The sequence below is a fragment of the Protopterus annectens genome, chromosome 6.part0 (assembly GCF_019279795.1).
Source record: "Protopterus annectens isolate FY-2018-M chromosome 6.part0, PAN1.0, whole genome shotgun sequence".
Taxonomy (NCBI): Eukaryota; Metazoa; Chordata; order Ceratodontiformes; family Protopteridae; genus Protopterus; species Protopterus annectens.
The window spans coordinates 454,313,850-454,330,790 of record NC_056737.1 but is presented as its reverse complement, the minus strand read 5'-3'; the positions used below and the strand labels follow the sequence as shown (position 1 = coordinate 454,330,790).

At 40.0% G+C, this 16,941-nt stretch overlaps 1 protein-coding gene across 1 annotated transcript in view; it reads right to left on the bottom strand.

Annotated features, from left to right (window-relative positions):
• Positions 1 to 16,941, bottom strand: part of LOC122803858 — a 1,735,734-nt gene that overhangs the window by 1,179,477 nt on the left and 539,316 nt on the right. The window contains exon 7 of the mRNA XM_044073540.1: positions 11,656 to 11,695. Within this exon, the coding sequence (XP_043929475.1) occupies positions 11,656 to 11,695 (40 nt within the window). The remainder of the gene's footprint in view (positions 1 to 11,655; positions 11,696 to 16,941) is intronic.

Genomic DNA, 16,941 nt, shown 5'->3' with positions numbered 1-16,941 from the left:
GTAACAGAGAGATCAGGTAATTAGACAGGCTGCCAGGCTCAGGATTTGAAGCTGTGGGTGTAGAATCTGGCCTTCCTGCTGGGACAGCAGGGCAGGGGTCTGAGGCAGGTGCCATGGTGCCAGCAGTGACACACTGCAGAAGAGAGGGTACCAGTGTTGGCGTGGCCAGTCTGGCGCAATCAGTATTGTCCTTGGTTTGTCCTGTTTGATCTTTAGTAGTACCTTGGACAGGAGAGGCAGAGGGGGAAAGGCATAAAATGATAGTTTATTTTCTAGGTGAAGGACAGGGCATCCACATTCCAGGCTTGTTTGCGGGGAGTCCTTGTGCAGAATTTGTCCAATTGGTAATTCTGGGGGGAAGCAAACAGGTCTATCTCTGGGCTCCCCCATTTGTTTCTCAACATGTTGAATATCTTTGGATCCAGTTTCCACTCGTGTGTGTCCATGAGATTTCTGCTTAGGTCATCTGCCAGTGTATTCAGCTTTCCTGGCAGGAATTGAGCCTGTAGGTGCACTTGGTAACTCAAGGCTGTGTTCCACAGAACCATGGCTAGTCTGCAGAGAGGGTATGAGTGGGTTCCCCCCTGCTTATGTACCACATAACTGTGGTGTTGCCCGTCTTTACCAATAATTGTCCTGGAAGAATGTGGTCCTTGAAGGCTGTCAGAGCATTCTGTACAGCTAACATTTCTTTTTGATTGATATACAGGTGCATTTGACTTGGGTTCCATTTGCCCTGAATGCACTGCCCTGCCAAGTGAGCCCCCCATGCATAGTCTGATGAGTCTGTTGTTAGGGTTTGGGCAGCAGGGGATAGAGTGAATGGCAGTCCCTTGTTTTGGTGGCAGGTGTCTGCCCACCAAAGGAACTCTATCTGTAGACAAGGTATGATAGGAATCATTGATTCTAGATCCTGAGAAAGTTGACACCATATGCTTTTTAGATACCACTGTAGTTTCCTCATATGCAGTCTTGCATATGGAATTAGTAGAATGCAAGAGGCCATGAACCCCAAAGCTTGCAGTATTTTCCTTGCAGATAGCCGGGTCTTTGTGACCAGTAGTTTGAGGTAGGCTGTCAAATGAATTTGTTTCTCTGGCATGAGGTAGGCTATCTGGGAAGTTGTATTCAAGTTTGCACCCAGAAATACAATTTGTTGGCAAGGTACAAGATGTGATTTCTTTTCATTTATGGTGTACCCGAGAGAAGTTAGCAATTTCTTTACAAATGCCAAATGATTTAATAGTTTGGCTTTCTGCCTGAAATAGACAATCGTCCAGGTATAGGTATATTTGAATATTTCTTTGCCTGCAAAATGCAATGACTGGAGCTAGGCACTTTGGCTTCTCTACTGTGCCCAGGGTATTCACAAAGGGCAGTGCAGAGAATTGGTAGTGCATGTAGCCTGCACTGAAGCGTAGGTATCTTCTGTAAGATACTCTTATTGGGATGAGCAGGTAGGCTTCTTTTAAATCCAGTGTTGCCAACGAGGCATCTTTGTCTAGCATGGGAAGCAGCTGATGAAGAGTTAGCATCTTGAATTTTGGGATTACCAAAAATGTGTTTAAGATAGACAGGTCCAGCATAGTACACCAGGAGTTGCCTTTTCTGGGTACCAAGAAAAGTCTCTAGTAGAAACCTTGCCCCCGTTCGTCTTCTGGGACAGGTTGAATAGCCCTGATGCCTAAGAGAGAGAGAACTTGCTTTTGAGCCTCTGCCCACTGATTAGGGGTAGGTCTGGCCAACCATTTGGGGTTGGTAAGGAGTGGAAGTGTAATCTGTATCCTTGGGAAACTACATTTAAAACCCATTTGTCCGGGGTAATAAGTTCCCAATTTTTTGCATGCAGGGCAATCTTTCCCCCTAAAGGAACAGTCAGTTCAGCAGGGCTTGGAAGGTTTTAAGTTAAGTCATAGAGACAGTTTACCATGGGGGGGTCTTACTCCCTGCTTTGGAAGTGGGAGCCCCCCACTGCTTAGGCCTGTGAATACTTTGGGACTGAAACCTGGGTGTCCTGCTGGTTCTGGGTTTGGACTGAGAAGGCCTGGAAGAGGCAGGAAGTGACCAATTCTTAGAGGGCCAATGCCTACCAAATGTGGGAGGCTGTACTTGCAGGAAATCTTTAACAGTTTGCATAGATTTAGCTTTTCCTCCATCTTTTTAAGTACTACTTCTGTTTTGTTGCCAAACAGGCGGTCTTGGTTTAAGGGAGCATCCAGTAATTTAGCTTTAACATGATCTGGTAAATATTGCTCCTTAAGCCAAGCATGCCTTCTAAGTACAGACCCAGTGACAGCAGCCCTGCAAGATACCTCTAATGAATAAAAACCAAATTACAAAGTATGTTTTCCAACTTGTTCAGCAGAATACATCAAGTCCTGTAATTCTTTATTTTCAGCACAGTCAGGAATCAACATCATTTTCTGTTTAAGCGATCCAATAATATGCTGCTGATACTTTAACATATGAAACTGGCAGTTTAAGGCCCTAATGGCCAACGTTGCAGAAGTGTATGCCTTCTTACTCCATCTATCCAGCACCCTGGAATCTCTATCAGTGGGGGTAGGATTTTTGGCAGTAGTAGCCTTAATGCCCTTGGGTCCCTGTGAATTGGTCTCAGGATCCGCAGTAGGATTTTTAAAGAGGACAAGCTAGATTTTGAGAAGGCGTCATCTGCAATGTCCAGTACAGGAGGGATAGCTAAAGGCCTGAGTTGAGGCAGGAGTAAGAATTCCCTAAGCCTCTTTTTAGAGTCAGAGTAGTCGTGGCTTTCCCAGCAGAAATGCTCCCTAAGAGTATGCAAGGTTTCACCAAAGGAGAAATCCTCTGGAGGGGAGGCAGAGGGAATGGAGTCATCTGCATCAGAATTCTCAGAGGTAGATAAGGGCAAATCCTGGTCATCAGAGAAAAAAGAAATTTCAGAAACCACATCAGAAGAATCAGAAGGAAAATCAGTCCTAGGTCTCTTAGAGGCGGAAGGGTGGCTTCCCCTGATTAGAGTAATAAGGTCTTCAGCCATTCTTATTTATTTAAGCATAGGGACCTGCATATAACACAACCCTGCACTTTTATACAGCCAGTAATGCAGATTTCTTAAACAGAAACCAAACGCCTCACAGGTACGGTATGCTCGGCCAAACCATTACATAGTAGAACACCAGTGGCCAGCATATGCAGCATATAAACACTTCATAACAAATATAATAAAAATAAATATTTATTTAAGCATGAAATGCAACAAAGTGCACTAATATCAAATCAAACCGGTTTCAGCTACCCAGTCTTCATCAGTGAAAAAGCATTTATCATGCCAAATAATTTATGAATATTAATAGGTGCTACCAACCAATGGAAACATGGTATAGTCCATCTCAAACACAAATTTGCAATAACATTTGAATTACTGTATAACCATAATGTAGTAGAGGCATTATAAAAATTACAATACCACATCATTAGATTATGTACTAGACTGATGCAGATTTCTACCAAAAATACAGCATATAAACATAGTAATATATATAGTATTATATTATACATAAGTTCAATGTTATACAGACCCGTAATGAGAGATTCTGTCAGCTGCATCCTAATGCAATGACATACACTGTAAGCAAACTAAAAGATCCCCAGAAACATATAAATATGTAATATACTAATATCAAGTATTTTGTCAAAATAACACTTAAGTGTAAATATATGATATAAATTTTTAGCAAAAATATATAGTATATCACAAAAACATTTGATATTTAATACCATGATATATAACTAAATATAATAGACAACCTCAACACGTAAATGCTATTTTGATCAACCAATAGGATCTTAACAATAGTACAAAATATAGAAACCCACAATCTGGCAAATATATTTTATCATAAAAACAGTATGATATTTAGATACAATGACATATAGCTAGATATATTAAACAGCCCAATAGGTGGATTCTGTTATAATCAACCAATAGGCTTTAACAACGGCTGCATACAGATATAAGGCCCTCATAATTACCTAGCACATATATAAGAAATTATATCTTATTTGAAATATAACATGCATACATAAGGCAAGAACAGTGTCAATTGGTAAGCTAAACACATGGATAAAAAACCCATACAATCATATCTTAGTTCTTTAAACATAATTCATAAGTACATATCATATTTATATATGTTCTTCCTAGTCATAAAACATGTATTGCATTCTATTATGGTTCCAGCATGTGTTATCCCAATTACCTTTAACAAACAGATTATAGGTGGTCATTGAGACCTGGGGGAAATAATGCCCCAAGGTGAATGATCCAATATTTTTCTCTATGGTTCAAAATACTATGCCAACCATGTTGATTGCTCCTATCACCAGTAATTTTATCAATGATCATGAACATAAATCTAGCATTAGTATGTTTCAAAGTGTGTCTATAAAGAGCATTAGTCTCTTTTTTATTTCTGATGTCACTTATGTTCACTCATTCTTACTCTGAGTGATCATGATGTTTGCCCTAAATAAAATGCTGAACATTGACAAGTAGCTAAGTACACAACCCAGCTACTACTACAATTGCCAAAGACTCTTAGATCATAAACTCTACTTGTATTGGCACTAGTGAATTGTTTAAGTTTACTTACTTGGTTACAAGATCCACAATGCCCACATGGAAAAGTACCCAGAAGTTGGTCTCCAGTCATTGTCATTTGTTTATAAATAGCACCCCCACTTTCTTTATGCTTATAGTGGGAAAACAGGGCTCCTAGTGTTTTGCCCAGTCTGTATGGGAACTGACATTTAGGGCCCAAAAGATTTCTTAATTCTTCATTTGCTAAGAGTATATTCCAATTAGAATCCAAAATGTTTCTGATTACATTATGGTTCCGTCCATATGTAGTAACAAACCACAATGTAGACTCAACCCCTGTAGTTTCACGTTTCTTGTACTGTAGTAACATATTCCTATCCTGATTCGCAGACCAAGTACTAGCTGTAAATATATCAGATTTCTTATATCCTCTTTCCAAAAACCTATTTTGGAGATCCAATTTCGCTTCCTCAAAATCCTGTTCAGATGAGCTAATGCGTTTAATCCGCAAAAATTGAGATTTAGGTATGTTGCGGAATGTGTGGTGTGGGTGCATGCTAGAAGCATGGAGCAGGGTGTTATATTGTGGATATTTCCTGTATGTCTTAGTGCTTAGAGTATGATCAGCATTCCTATAAACCGTAACATCCAAAAAAATCAATGATGACCGAGTTATATGTTACTGTAAACTCTATACCCCATATACTGTCATTCAGATATTCCACAAACTCCTGCAGGTATGTAGAATCTGCACGCCACACCATCCAGCAATCATCCAAATATCTGCGCCATATGTCAATTTCAAACATATATAGATTATGAAGTGGATTGTAAATCATGCATTCTTCAAAGTATGCCATAAACAGATCTGCATATATGGGGGCAAAAGATGCCCCCATAGCAGTACCTTGAAGTTGCCAATAGCACTCCCCTTGAAAGTAGAAAACATTCCTGTTAAGCACATGTTCAGCCATACATATAAGTAGTGTATTGAGTCCTGGTGGATATAAACCTGATTGTTCCAACCAATATTGAAGTGCCTGCAGGCCTGCCCAATGGGGTATACTGGTGTATAAAGATTTAACATCCAAGGTGCACATAAGCCAATGTGATTACAATTGTATATCTTGTATGATTTGGAGAAACTGAGCTGTGCCCTGCAGTCTGGCCCTGACCACTGTAAGTAATGGTTTCAAATGTTGTGTCAAGAACATTGATAGTGGTTCTGTAATAGAGACGATACCAGACACAATAGGTCTCCCAGGGGGTTTGGAAATGGATTTGTGTATTTTTGGAAGCAGATATAAAATCTGTTTTTGGAGATCTGTTACTGATAAATGTTTGACCGTGTTCTTAGTAAAGATCCCTTCTTCCGCCAAATTCATGAATGTATCTATCTCTTTCAGACTAATATATGCATATGGTGTATGTATCTAAATCCATTTAATTATTGTGGATATTATATAGCAACATTGTTCTATATACTCCATCAACATTTATGGATATGGTTGTTACCAACAACTTAATCCTACAGGGTTAAGTGAGATATCCTAATCATCCAGGGACGGGTTAATATGACAACACCTTAAAGGAATATGTGATTGTGTTTAATCCACATTCTTCTACATTTGTTGTTTATACTGAATAACTTTAATAACTTATGGTATATAAGCATAGATTTAATAGAAGAGGAAACCCTTCAGAAGGGACTCATGGAAACAGATAGCTGGTGCCAGAGCCATGGCCTGAAGTTAAACGCCAAAAAATGTATAGTCATACCGCCGGGAAAAACAAGGTAACCCCAAGCTACCATATAGGTGGCAATCCACTAAGCACAGAAGAGGTTATCAGGGACCTGGGGACCCAGGTTGACAGTGGCCTTTCTTTGACACCACGCGTTGCTAAAGTGGTTAGAAAGACCTTCTACATTGCCCACCTGATCATGAAGGGATTCACATCCAGATCTAGTGAGGTCATTGTTCCTGTACTCTTCACTTATCAGACCAATGATCGAGTACAATGCCCCATTCGGGATGTATCTCACTGACATCTGCAGCAATTGGAGAGACCCCAAAGTTCCTCACCAAAAGATAAAGGGACTCCAAAATCTGTCATATGCTGCCAGATTGAAGAAACTCCAGCTCTATTCAGTTGCATACCGTCTGCTCAGAGGTGACATGTGCCTGACATACAAGGCCATGTCCAACCCGAATTAATGGACATGCTCCACCTCAAAAATCCAAATCCACCAAGACCACTAGAGCAAGTGACTTAAACCTTAGCACGGATATAAATAGGACGTGCTGGAGGGATAGATTTATCACTCAGAGACTCCCTATGCTGTGGAACAAAATCCCAGTCCATGTGAGGCAGAGCACCTCGCTGGCTCTGTTCAAGAGAAATCTTGACCTGTGGATGGAGGAGATCGGGTACCCCGGGAATCATCTCTGTGTCACTGCTGGACAGAGGCACAACAAACTAATGGGCACAGTATTTTTCATATATATAATAGGCGGCAAAAGCCACAAAATTTGGGCTAGGCTTATAAATGCCTTAGGGCAGATAGCCTAGTATAAACCTATGAACCTATGAACCTATACCAATAGAATATTATATATTTATATTGTTACAATCTTGAAGTACTCTATTAGTTATTTCCTGTGCCATATTCCATGTTATATTATATTGGACATATCTTATTATGATGGATGGAGTGCTTATATAGAACTTTTCAATAACTGGAGAAGATCACAATCTCCCAATGTTAGACTATTTTGCTAATATCCAAATGTGAAAGACATAGATATTGGATTATTCTGCATATAGTTTTCAGACCTGGTTTATAACGTTATGTGTTTTTTGTTTGCTATAGCAACACTGATTTCCTAATAGTTTACTGATATTATTGGGAATAAGAACCAACGTCATACTTACGTGCAGTTAGTTTGGGCTTGTTCTCTTTCTGGATTTTGCAACATTGCTGTTCCCAGACCGATATCCCAAAACATAGCACATCAGCTCTTTGGTATCAGTGAATTACCCTTTTCTTCATCTGTTTCTTTATATAAGAAATGGACTCATAAGTGGCTGATTTCTTTGACAGCTTGATCAGTATTTCTGGGCATAATACACCTATTTGGCTAATATACTCTACATTTTTGATACCAAAAAATTCAAATGGATTTGGAGAAAATTCTTCAAAGATTATGTGCCGATCGGGATGACACAGGTGTCTTTGGGATAGACAACTTCTCAGGCAATAATCAGAATGACTCTATTAATAATCCATCAGATGGTTGTGATGTGGCTTTCAATAATTTAAGCAAGGGTTTAAAAAACAGAGCCAATATCTGGCATCTTAGATTATTTAGTGCGTATATCAATAGGGATATGGCCCCCAGGGGTCTGAGAATACGTTTACAGCCATTGGTTGGTATTGAGATAATTGACAATGAATACAAAAATGTGTTGAATTTGTCGGCTGTTACATTGACTAATGAACAAGAAAAGTTACTAAATAAAGGCCTTGGATTTGTACCAGGCTTTTTTTTTCTAATGAATACAATATAGTGTCTGATGTAATTAGTTTTTGTCGTAATCTTTATCTAAAACTGTTTTTTACAGACCAAACCTCTCAAACCTTTCAAAGATCTAATGAATTCAGATTTTGCAAATCTGAATTCCAGCCTCCAATGAACAAACATGTGTCTATATTCCAACAATCAGTCCTCAGGGATTTACATTTCCCACATATGGAATCTCATATTATGGGTCAGAATATTTCTTTATCTGAAAAAATGGCTTTAGAGGAACAGAGGAATAATCATAATATTGCTATATTACCAGCAGATAAAGGAGGGGCGGTTGTGGTTATGAACATGGGTTACTATTTGAACGAAGGTCAGGAACAGCTTTCCAATACCAGATGGTACATGCACATGCCCATTGATCCAACCTCTAATTTCAAAAAAGAGATAGACACATTCTTGAATTTGGCGGAAGAAGAAGGGATCATTACTAAGAACACGGACAAACATTTATCAGTAACGGATCTCCAAAAACAGATTTTATATCTGCTTCCAAAACTACACAAATCCATTTCCAAACCCCCTGGGAGACCTATTGTGTCTGGTATCGGCTCTCTTACAGAACCACCATCAATGTTCTTCACACAACATTTGAAACCTTTACTTGCAGTGGTCAGGGCCAGACTGCAGGACACAACTCAGTTTTTCTCCAAATCATACAAGATATACAATTGGAATCACATTGGCTTATGTGCACCTCAGATGTTAAATCTTTATACATTAGCATACCCCATTGGGCGGGCCTGCAGGCACTTCAATATTGGTTGGAACAATCAGGTTTATATCCACCAGGACTCAATACACTACTTATATGTATGACTGAACATGTGCTTAACAAGAATGTTTTCTACTTTCAAGGGGAGTGTTACTGGCAACTTCAAGGTACTGCTATGTGGGCATCTTTTGCCCCCATATATGCAGATCTATTTATGGCATACTTTGAAGAATGCATGATTTACAACCCACTTCATAATCTATATATGGTTGAAACTTGACATATGGCGCAGATATTTGGATGATTGCTGGATGGTGTGGCGTGCAGATTCTACATACCTGCAGGAGTTTGTGGAATATCTGAATGACAATATATGGGGTATAGAGTTTACAGTAACATATAACTCGGACATCACTGATTTTTTGGATGTTACGGTTTATAGAAATGATGATCATACTCTAAGCACCAAGACATACAGGAAATATCCACAATATAACACCCTGCTCCATGCTTTTAGCATGCACCCACGCCACACCATCCGCAACATACCTGAATCTCAATTTTTGCGGACTAAATGCATTAGCTCATCCGAACAGGATTTTGAGGAAGCGAAATTGGATCTCCAAAATAGATTTTTGGAAAGAGGATATAAGAAATCTGATATATTTACAGCTAGTACTTGGTCTGCGAATCAGGATAGGAATATGTTACTACATTACAAGAAACATGAAACTACAGGGGTTGAGTCTACATTGAGGTTTGTTACTACATATGGACAGAATCATAATGTAATCAGAAACATTTTGGATTCTAATTGGAATATACTCTTAGCAAATGAAGAATTAAGAAATCTTTTGGGCCCTAAATGTCAGTTCTCATACAGACGGGGCAAAACGCTAGGTGCCCTGTTTTCCCACTATAAGCATAAAGAAAGTGGGGGCACTATTTATAAACAAATGACAATGACTGGAGACCAACTTCTGGGTACTTTTCCATGTGGGCATTGTGGATCTTGTAACCAAGTAAGTAAACTTAAACAATTCACTAGTGCCAATACAAGTAGAGTTTATGATCTAAGAGTCTTTGGCAATTGTAGTAGTAGCTGGGTTGTGTACTTAGCTACTTGTCAATGTTCAGCATTTTATGTAGGGCAAACATCACGATCACTCAGAGTAAGAATGAGTGAACATAAAAGTGACATCAGAAATAAAAAAGAGACTAATGCTCTTTATAGACACACTTTGAAACATACTAATGCTAGATTTATGTTCATGATCATTGATAAAATTACTGGTGATAAAAGCAATCAACATGGTTGGCATAGTATTTTGAACCATAAAGAAAAATATTGGATCATTCACCTTGGGGTATTATTTCCCCCAGGTCTCAATGACCACCTATAATCTGTTTGTGAAAGGTAATTGGGATAACACATGCTGGAACCATAATAGATACAATACATGTTTTATGACTAGAAAGAACATATATAAATACGATATGTACTTATGAATTATGTTTAAAGAACTAAGATATGATTGCATGGGTTTTTTATCCACATGTTTAGCTTACCAATTGACACTGTTCTTGCCTTATGTATGCATGTTGTTATATTTCAAATAAGATATAATTTTTTATATATGTGCTAGGTAATTATGAGGGCCTTATATTTGTATGCTGCCGTTGTTAAAGCATATTGGTTGATCGTAACAGAATCCACCTATTGGGCTGTTTTATCTAGCTATATGTCATTGTATCTAAATATCATACTGTTTTTATGATAAAATATATTTGCCACATTATGTGGGTTTCTATATTTTGTACTATTGTAAGATCCTATTGGTTGATCAAAATAGCATTATGTGTTGAGGTTGTCTATTATATTTAGTTATATATCATGGTATTAAATATCAAATGTTTTTGTGATATACTATATATTTTTGCTAAAAATGTATACCATATATTTACACTTTTAAGTGTTATTTTGACAAAATACTTGATATTAGTATATCACATATTTATATGTTTCTGGGGATCTTTTAGTGTGCTTACAGTGTATGTCACTACATTAGGATGCAGCTGACAGAATCTCTCATTAGGGGTCTGTATAACATTGAACTTATGTATAACATAATACTATATATATTATTATTTTTATATGCTGTATTTTTGGTAAAAATCTGTATCAGTCTAGTACATAATCTAATGATGCACTACTGTAATTTTTATAATGCCTCTACTACATTATGGTTATACAGTAATTCGAATGTTATTGCAAATTTGTGTTTGAGATGGACTATACCATGTTTCCATTGGTTGGTAGCACCTATAAATATTCATAAATTATTTGGCATGACGAATGCTTTTTCACTGATGAAGGCTGAGTAGCTGAAACCGGTTTGATTTGATATTAGTGCACTTTGTTGCATTTCATGCTTAAATAAATATTTATTTTTATTATATTTGTTATGAAGTATTTATATGCTGCATATGCTGGCCACTGGTGTTCTACTAGACTTCTTAAACAAGCCTGGCTTCAACAGAGTAAAATCCAACTATGCAAAAAAACATCACAGTAAAATAAAAAATATATATATACAACACTATAATCCCTGAGTAAACGAGCAAACTACATATGACCATAGGTATTGAAACATTCACAAGGTGAACATCTTCTGAGGAATGCAGACACACAGATGATCACACTCTTGTCTATAACATGCTTTATTCAAATGTTAAGCAAATGCTAAAAAAAGATGCTTTTGTACATTTACCTGTTGACTAGACTTTGATTTCCTGTATTGCCGTCATTCTCTGAAAATTAACAGAAAAAAATTTTAACACTGGTAAGTCTCTGTTATGAAGGAGGCTGAGATTGTATATAACACAGCTTGACCCAAAAAAAAAAAATAAAACAATACAGTGGAAATTAATACAGTAATGAAACTGCTACATACAATAATCTGCACAGGTTTCAAGTTAGTCTCACACGCTGGTAATGATTTAATTATGAATTATTTTTCATATTAGCTCTTCGTGGTGAATTGCTTTCCTTACAGTTCGAATATATAAATATAACAGAATTAACACTCACCATAACTGCAGCTGTTCGATCAGGATCACTGCTACAGTGTAATACCCTTTTCATGAGAACTAGCCACATGCTGATGTGACCTTTAGTCTGACATTAACTGCTTTTTGACATCCTTAGCACAAATCTGTCTCCTAACTCTGTCCTAAGAAGTCAGCTGATGAACATCTAAAAAGGGAAAGCAGCCTCCATCTTCACTTTTGTTTTTAGCTGGATGGTCGCCAGTGAGTCATTTTATGTCAAAGAAAAAACAACTGGCACTTGTACCTAGTCTGTGAAGTCCCTGAAACCTAAACATTTTTTTCTCACCGCCCCCATCTGGGGTAGAGTGCTTGAAACATTTCAGCCTCCAGATTGGGGTCCCCCTTACAGATATTGTGGCATACTGACTAAGCTCGTGAGGTCTGTTTTAACTCTCCCTCCTCACTCAGAGCACAATGCTCTCTGGATAGAAGAGGGAGGAAGGCTGGGGAAAGCCTATATTTCCATAACCTTACTCGTATACCTATGGTTATGGAGACTATATTCACAATACTGTTCCTTGTCCATTGTGAAGTCCTGATAAAATTCTTACAGACTGTTGCAGTCAAACTCGGTGACAAAGATAGATAAATCCATAATATGAATAGCTGTCCAAATGCCTTATGAAGATGACAGAGTAGAATTGGTGTGCATTTGGAAGGATGGGGGGTCCAGGTTTGGCTTGCTAGCACTTCAAAGAAAAAGGAGGTTTGCCTGAAGCAGTAAGGCAGTGCAAGAAGAGAGTGGGTAGCGGTTGCCCAAGCTAGTGAGGGTAGCCCTTGCTACCACATGTGAAGAAGAGTGCATGCACAGGGGATGGTGCATGAGTCAATCCAAGCAGAAATGTAGTTCTCCATGTCACAATCAGAGATGAGGTTTCAGAAATAAAATACACAAACATTTTACAGGACGCTAGTAATTGCATTAGCAACCCTCAAGCCTGCCTGAATAACAGCTTCTGGAGCACCGCTTACTCCAATAGAGCAATGGGATTGCCTCTCATTTGGGGGAAGAAATAGAATTCGCCTGAAGGAGGAGGGTTTGATGATCAGCAGGCATGAGGACAAAATGATAAAAGGCTGCTGTGGTTTCAGCTGCCTTCGTAGAAAGAACTCAGACTGTCAGTATTCTGTATTTCACATTTATAATAAAGGGTTATGCAGTTTACTAGATAAATAGTGCCAGTTTATAAGTATTCACTGTTAGCCTAGCATACAGCTGCTAAATTTTACTGAAACTGATTGTTCTTGTTAGGTAATATCTAAGCTGCAACCTTTCTCTTTTACTTAGAGTTTTAGAAGACTGATAGCTTGACTTCCAAGATGCCTATACACTGAACAGCTTAATTCAGCTCTTTCAGTGTACAAAAAAAAAGTAATAAGATCCGTTGATTTTGTCAGTTTTTCATTAAAATTCAGTTACTGGCCAGTAAGTACACTGCCTGGATGTCAGCAAAGAAGAAATTCACAGAACCTGAAATAAAATCAATCAGTAAAGGTAAAGACAAAACACTGGGTGGGAAGACTCCTGCAGCTACTCAGCAGACAGCAGTTCAAGGTTCAGCTTTGGTACAAGACATGGTTTCCAGTAATTTAGAGGAAAACAAATCAAATGTACTAAAGGGTGATTCAAATAAATGAAACAATGAAGGAGTACATCAACTCAAATAAAATGCTGGAAAATGGAAGAAGCTTTAACTAGTTATTCAGATGAATTGATAAAACTGCAGAACTTACAAGATGAAATGGAAATGCTGGCTGAATGAGATTTCTCAAGAGCAGCAATTTCAAAAAATGGTAGTGTTACACGACGAGCAGTGCAGAGAAAAATTATGTACTCACCATAACGTTCCATCTGAGTAGGTAACTTCATTTGTCAGCAACCTGTGGGTATTGGATCCGAGCTGGCAGCTTTCCAAACTAGAGATCCGAGCTCCAAGCTCCACCCCTTACCCACAAATCCCTGCTACTTCCTTCCAATCCTCAGATCGCATTTGCCCATCTATATAACCTCCCAGCGACAAAACAACAAGCTGAAGAAGCCTAACCTAAGGATTAACAAAAGACCTGAAAAACAATCCTAGGTTTCAGGTAATCAAAGAACCAGGTTAGGGGGAAGGAGGGAGGGTTGGTTGCTGACAAATGAAGTTACCTACTCAGATGGAAAGTTATGCTGAGTACAGAACTTCTTTATCTGAAGTAGGTAACTTTATTTGATCATCAACCTGTGGGACAGAGTCCCCAGCTACCAAAAACTTGGGTGGTCCTCAATGAAGGATATTCCGGAGCACTGCAGAGCCAGGGGTCACCCTACCTCTAGATACTAAATCCAATTTATAGTGAGAGATAAAGGTATGAGGGGACGCCCAAGTAGCTGCAGAGCAAATGTCATCCAAGGGAACTCTTGACCAGAATGCAGCAGAAGTAGCCATAGAGTGGGTAGAATGAGCATGAACCCCCTTGTAGGCTCCGGCAGGCCAGAAAGTTTGTATGTAAGCAGAATGCAATTCGAAATCCATCTGGCCAGAGTTGCCTTCGACACAGGCTTACCTAAGAAGGGTTTTGCAAAGGAAACAAAGAGCTGATCAGACTTGCGGAATGCAGCTGTTCTGTGTAAATAAAAACGTAATTGTCTATGAACATCTAACAAATGAAGTTTGTACTCCCCTTTGTTTTGATAGGGAAAAAACTGGGAGATTAATGGACTGATTGATGGTGGCCCCCAGAGGCCACTTTAGGTAGAAAGGATGGGTTAGTCCTGAGAGAGACCCTGTCCTTATGGAAAACAAGATACAGGGCTTTAATACAGAGGGGCCTGAAGTTCCGACACCCTTCTAGCCAAGGTAATCGCTACCAAAAAAGTTTTCCAGGACAAGAATTTCAAATCAACAGAAGCTGCATGTTCAAAAGGAGGTCTAGTCAGAGCCTGAAGGACCAAAGTTAGAACCCATGGAGGGACGGGGTTCCTAGTAGGAGGTATCAAGAGGAACGTACCTTTCAAAAAGGTCTTGCAAATCTTGGTGGACATGAGGGGATTGAGACTGTCCCCAATGTAAAAATGAGAGATGGCAGCCATTTGAACCTTTACAGTAGAAGAACTGGCTCCTTGCTGAAAAATATGAGAGAGGAAATCGAGCACCGCTGGGATGGGAGCAGTGAAAGGGTCCAAATTCCTATGAGATGCCCAAATGGAAAACCGCTTCCATTTACTATTGTAAACCTTCCTGGTAGAAGGCTTATGCGCCGCTACCAGGATAAATCTGACTGCAGACGAGATACCGGGAATCCTAGCAACTAATGGAACTGGATCAACCAAGCTGAGAGGTTGAGATCAACCAGATTCGGGGGTATCAATCCCAAAGGATGAGATATCGGATCCGGGATGGGATCAAAGATCCAGAGAGGAGCTATAAGATGAGACCGTAGGCATGGGAACCAGGTTTGACGAGGCCAGAATGGGGCTATGAGGATAATCTTGTTCCCCAACTGATGAGCTTTCTGTAAGAATTCTGTTATCAACAGAAGAGGAGGATAAGCATAAAGACCACCGGGTGGCCAAACATGAACTAGAGCGTCCCTGGGGCTTTCCCCCAGCGGGGGAATTAATGCGAAAAACTCACTGCACTTCTCATTAGAAGGCAACGCGAAGAGATCGCAGCAAGGCTGACCTCACTTGCTGAAAATCTGTTTCGCTACTAAGGGATTCAGAGACCACTCGTAAGGTGAGATGATAGTACGACTCAGTTTGTCCGCTAGGATGCTGGACCGACCCGGAATGTGCATTGCCAACAGAAAACAGTTGGTGGATATCGCCCAGTCCAAAACTCTCATGGCCTCTCAGCAAAGAGGGTAAGACCTGGTCCCCCCCTGATTGTTGATATACCAGATCACTGACATGTTGTCTGACTGAATCGCAATAGTCCCTGGAGGAAGAAAGGCATGAAGGGCATGCAATGCTAGAAGCACCGCCCTCATCTCCAGAACACTGATATGCAGAACGTTCTTTGTCTGAGTCCACGTACCTTGGAAAGTTCTGCCCGCGTAATGCCCCCCCACCCAAGGCGATAATCGTCCGTGGTCACCATGGCTTGGGGTTGCGGCATAATAAAAGGTAGACCTTCCAGAAGCTCTCGAGATTGGAGCCACCAGAAGAGGGAATTTCTGCAAAGTCTGCTGAGAGGAATCGGTAAGTCCAACGGGAGGTGAAGGATGGACCACTGAACCTGCAAAGTCCACTGGAGAATCCTCATGTGTAAGCGAGTGAGATTGATTGCTGCTGCCATGGATCCTAAAGCTCTCAAGACTGACTCCACTGACGGGGCAGGTGACTGAAGAAGGGCTAAAATGTGTAAGGAAAAAACTGCGAAGTCTGTCTGATGTCAAGAAGGCCTTGGTCTGAAGCATGTCTATTCTGGCCCATATGAACTCCAAGACTTGAACTGGTTGAAGGGATGACCTCTTCAAGTTTATGGTGATCCCCAAACGGGACGCTAGAAGAAGAAAGCAATCCCTGGCTAAACAGAGTAGATGCCTGGTGGGGGGCGGTAAGGAAAAACCTGTATTCCCTGAAGTCTCAGGTGGGCCACTACAACTGCCATGGCCTTGAACATCCTGGGGGCTGTGGTGAGGCCGAAGGGTAGGACCCTGAACTGGTAATGACTGGCCCCTAGCCGAAAGCGGAGGAACCTCCTGGATCGCCTGTTCATGAGAATGTGATAGTAAGCATCCTTGAGGTCTATGGAGCACATCCAGTCCTCCACCTGCAACAGGGGCAGAATGGATTGAATCGTGACCATCCAGAATTTCTCCTTGGCAAGGAAGAGGTTTCATTGTTGATAGGTCGAGGTTCGGCCTCAAGTCCCCCGCCTTTTTTGGCACCACAAAGAACCAGGAGTAATTGCCTAATCCGGACTTGCCTGGGGTCACGTGCTGGATGGCTCTTTTTTTCT